This window comes from Varanus komodoensis, unplaced genomic scaffold (genome assembly GCF_004798865.1).
Source record: "Varanus komodoensis strain SLA01 unplaced genomic scaffold, ASM479886v1 scaffold8, whole genome shotgun sequence".
In the NCBI taxonomy this organism is placed as follows: domain Eukaryota; kingdom Metazoa; phylum Chordata; class Lepidosauria; order Squamata; family Varanidae; genus Varanus; species Varanus komodoensis.
In genome coordinates, this window is record NW_025336481.1 from 24053979 (window position 1) to 24058468 (window position 4490).

At 42.8% G+C, this 4490-nt stretch overlaps 1 protein-coding gene and 1 long non-coding RNA gene across 4 annotated transcripts in view; one reads left to right on the forward strand and one right to left on the reverse strand.

Annotated features, from left to right (window-relative positions):
• Positions 1-871: 871 nt before the first annotated feature.
• Positions 872-4490, reverse strand: part of MRPL42 (mitochondrial ribosomal protein L42) — a 16551-nt gene continuing 12932 nt past the window's right edge. For all 3 annotated transcript variants that reach the window (XM_044455821.1, XM_044455822.1, XM_044455823.1), the window contains one exon: positions 872-1027. In XM_044455821.1, coding sequence (XP_044311756.1) covers positions 985-1027 — 43 coding nt within the window. In that variant the 3' untranslated portion in view covers positions 872-984. The remainder of the gene's footprint in view (positions 1028-4490) is intronic.
• Positions 1621-4490, forward strand: part of LOC123036521 — a 6631-nt gene continuing 3761 nt past the window's right edge. Inside the window, exon 1 of the long non-coding RNA XR_006417152.1 lies at positions 1621-2746. This is a non-coding gene — a long non-coding RNA (uncharacterized LOC123036521). The remainder of the gene's footprint in view (positions 2747-4490) is intronic.

Here is a 4490-nt window from a genome sequence, read left to right on the forward strand (position 1 = left end):
GTTAGAAGAGCAATGCCAAATTTTAGCATCAATAGATAGATGCATCTTCTCCATTGCTGTTATAGAATTGACAACTATTTGTTGCAGCATTTTTGAGACTTCCAAATCTCAAAACCTATATACTTGCATAGCAGAACTTAAATTGTAAAAATAACTTGCATCCTGTGTCTCTTTATTCAAGACATTAACACCATAAATAATAAAATACAGATGGGCTGTATTTTAAATCAATACAGATGAACTCATGAATTAATTCACAACGTCATTCATCAGAAGACAATATATCTTAGTAATGTACACACAGAACACCATTCTATAAAATATACCTGACACAGCATGATACCCCATCATTTGCCAAGTTAAAACAACAGGATTGTGATTCTACAGCTTAATTCCAAAATGGCTTTTCTACAAACCAGATCTTTGAGCTCTGGGAAACTGAGCTAATCAATAACATCGATGATTACATTATTCCTGGAAGCATAGCTTTATTAGACTGCTTTCTTCTAAAAGCAAATACTTCATGAAACCTCCAGGCACAGACATTACTTGCAAACTTGACCAGCAGCAGTCACTGAACGCTTTCGCACATTAATCTTCCAAGTCCTCATGTTTCACTTACGTAATGTCAGTCTCCTAGAAGTCTGAGGCATCCAGTTCTGTTTGCTATGCATTTCCTTCTTGACCTCTAGCTCTCCGGAGCACAAGTTTCATTATCAAGATACCTTGAACCCTGAGTCCAGTTTGAACATGACTGACTTATTTTTGGTGTAGGACTTGTGTTATTTTCTAAAATAGGGATCCTGACAGGTCAGTTGCTTATTTATTCTGGTTTTTGTGTTCAGAATTAGACACAGTAAATCAAACAGCATAAGGAAGGAAAGTAGTTTAATGAAACTGTAATATGCATACATATGTTTAAAGAGCACCATCTGTGGAGAGATTATTTTCTATGACAGTAAATATGATGTGTAAATGTCATGTTCACCTATCCTTGGGGCCGGTTTTCTTGCGTCTCATGTGGTACCTAGAAGAACACAAAAAAAGCAGAAACATGAAACTTGATTAAATGTGTTTGTATTTGTATCAGATACTGGGTTACTTGTTTTAAAAGGCCAAGCATTTTCATATGGATGTTGCTTGTCTTTGCATTACAATTATTCTGTTTGCATGTTATATGGGTTGGGTCCTAGACACCTGAAGGAGCACCTCCCTCCCTGTATGTCCTTTCACCCCTTGAGATCTGAGGCGGAGGTCCTTCTTCAGGAGCCCTCCTTGAAACAGATCAGGAGGGTGGTTACTCGGAGGAAAGTCTCTGTGGTGGTGCCCCAATTATGGAATACACTCCCCAGAGAGGTTTGCCTGGCGCCAATGCTTTTTTCTTTTCCGTGCCAGGCGAAACCCTTTTTATTTTCCCATTATTTTAATGTGTAATTGGTTTTAATGTGGTTGTACATTGTTGTATTATTGGATGCTGTGCCATTTTATTTTATTTCCTATTTTACTTGTTGTAAACCATCCCGAGTTGCCAGTAGATGGATGGTCAATAAAAGCTTTAAATTAATTTGAATGACCGACTGACTGAATATGACAAACTGAAAAGTCTAAAGACGTTTCGTAGTTAATGCAATGATACAAAAACTAAGCAGATGAAACTATCTTTTGTGAAATCTTCTGCATTGCAAAAGAGCTCCCTCCCCTCTTTCAGCAGTAAGAACAAGTCTTGCCTCCAAAAGCAGGCTTTTTTGTCCTTAGGCAGTGTGAATGCTGCTTCTAGTGTAGCTAAAATGTATAGATCATGACCAAGATGTATTCTGGTTCCATCACTCTGTTAGCTGGAAATCTCCAACAGACAGAGGAACAAAATTTCCCTAAACATCCACATCCAGTTCAAGGCACAGCACAGTACTGGATCAGACCCTACAAATTATATCTGCAGTTCCTCATATTTCTTCCTAGTCACACTAGAGGAAGACTTTGAATTTCAAGGTTAAATTACATCCACACTGAATGTGCTATGGAACCAAACTGCAAAAGACTCATAGTAAACTCTGGGCATTTGCTTGATGAACAGAACCAAATCTGGTTCCATTGGAACAGAACAAAATGTGAGTAGAAACAGTTCAGTCACTCTCTCATTCAGAGAGATAACAGATAATAACCACTAACATAAATGGAAATTTCTTATACCATGCAAGACAATGGGCATACCTAACCCAGTGCCGGGTCCTCTGACTGCTTACTGCTCTCCAAGATTTTAGAGGCAATTCTAAACAGCTGCTACCCGAGCCTTTGACAAAATTCTAGGAATTAAAACATCCTGAATGCAAAGTATGAGTTCTGCCACCGAACTATGGGTCCAAATGGAATAGCTCCCTTCCACATGGAAAGTCATCCTGACAGATCAAACTAGCAGGCACACAGGCTGGCTCCACCTGGGAAGCAGTTTCACTTGCAATTAGCTGCTGGTTTAGTCCCTTATGGAAGGTTAAAAAAAGCTCTCCTGCACAACTAAGCAAGTCTCCATTCTCATTCCTGGTATTGAAGAACTTCTGGGAGATAACAGAACAAAAAGAAACTGTTTTGGCAGCCTCCAGGACACATACAGTTTTATCACAATGCTGTTCATTCAGGTGGCATGCCAGACTGACTGATTCCTATTTGGAAGAGGAGAAGTTACTGTCCTGCATCAGCTGAAGCAGACTCTGTGTGGAGGAGTTCTCCCAAAAGCAACATAATGAAACTGGTAAGTGTTTCAGCCTGCTTCCATTTGGTGACTGGCTGTTCTGGGATGGTCTCATTTTCCAGGAGCTGTAGCTCTTCCCCTAAGGAGAATTCTTGGGGTGGAGAGACATCACAACAACTGTCTCGTGCACAGCCTCCATAAGACTGTCCTAAAAGACTTTTACGTTTGAGAGGAAAAAACAGACATATCTGCAAAATACAGCCCAGTTTGATGTTGGGGAACAGTTTCAAGATGGGAAAAACCCCATTACTGGGGTTCACGGGATGGGTTCGGAAGGGAAGAAGGGCAGGAGAACAGAAACTGAAGAACAGTTCAGACAAATGTTCAGACATTATGACTGCCTCCCCCTACCAGACCTCTTCCTCCACCATTTCCGCCTACTTCTCTGCTCCATGGCAGCAACAGAAATCCAAAGTGGTGGAGAAGGAGCGGTATGGTGGTCAGTGCTAGAAGAGGTAGCCGGCACGTTGGGTAGGGGAGCAGCACAAGTGGCAGGTTGCAGACAGAGTGGTTCAGGGCAGCAGCAGTAGCCAAGAGATGGTGGAGACAAAAGTGGACAGGCAGGCTGGTGGGGTGGGGCGGGGCAGCAAGAGTGCCAGTGGGGTGACAGAAATGACGTGTGGATGCAGAAGAAACCACAGGCAGGTTGGGTAGAACTGGCTAAGGAGACAGCAGCAACCAGAAGCACAAGCAGAATGCTGCTATGGCAGCAGAAGAATCAGGGTGAGCAGCAGAGGAAGGGGGCCATCCAGAAGGGGCTGCAAGCAAAGAGGAAGAGAAATGCAACTGCAGGCCCAGAAAAAAATGGCACACACAGCCGAGGACCTGAAAAGATTGCCTACACATCCTATTTTAAAAAACAAATACATCTTCATTTCATGGAGTTGTGAATGCTATTACATCTGTGATCTCATGTTTGAATAATTTTTTAAAAACAGCATTCCTAGTTAGTTAAGGGAGGGGATAAGTTTGTTTGCAGGATAAGCCTATATAGAGGCTTATATAGAGATGTTTGTGGTCTGTTAAGTGCCATTTTTAATTTACATTAGGCAAACTGTGGCCCTCAAGATAGCTTCATTTACAACTTCTGTTATCCATCACCACTGGATATGCTGGCCAGGGCTGCTCAATGCTGTAGGTCAAACTATCTGTTGTTGTTGTTAGTCGCGTCCGACCCATCGCGACCCCATGGATAACCTTCCTCCAGGCCTTCCTGTTCTCCACCATCCCCCAGAGTCCACTTAAGCTCATACCAACTGCTTCAGTGACTGCATCTAGCCGCCTCATCCTCTGCCGTCCCCTTCTTCTTTTGCCATCTATTGTTCCCAGCATTAGGCTCTTCTCCAGGGAGTCCTTCCTTCTCATTAGGCGGCCAAAGTATTTGAGTTTCATCTTCAGGATATGGCCTTCTAAAGAGCAGTCAGGGTTGATCTCCTCTAGGACTGACCGGTTGGATCGCCTTGCGGTCCAAGGGACTCGCAGGAGTCTCCTCCAGCACCACAATTCAAAGGCCTCAATCCTTTGGCACTCAGCCTTCCTTATGGTCCAGCTTTCACAGCCATACATTGCAACTGGGAAAACCATGGCCTTGACTATACGCACTTTTGTTGGCAGGGTGATGTCTCTGCTTTTCAGTATGCTGTTTAGATTTGTCATAGCTTTCCTCCCAAGGAGCAAGCGTCTTTTAATTTCTTGGCTGCAGTCTCCGTCTGCAGTGATCTTGGAGCCCAGGAAAATAAAATCT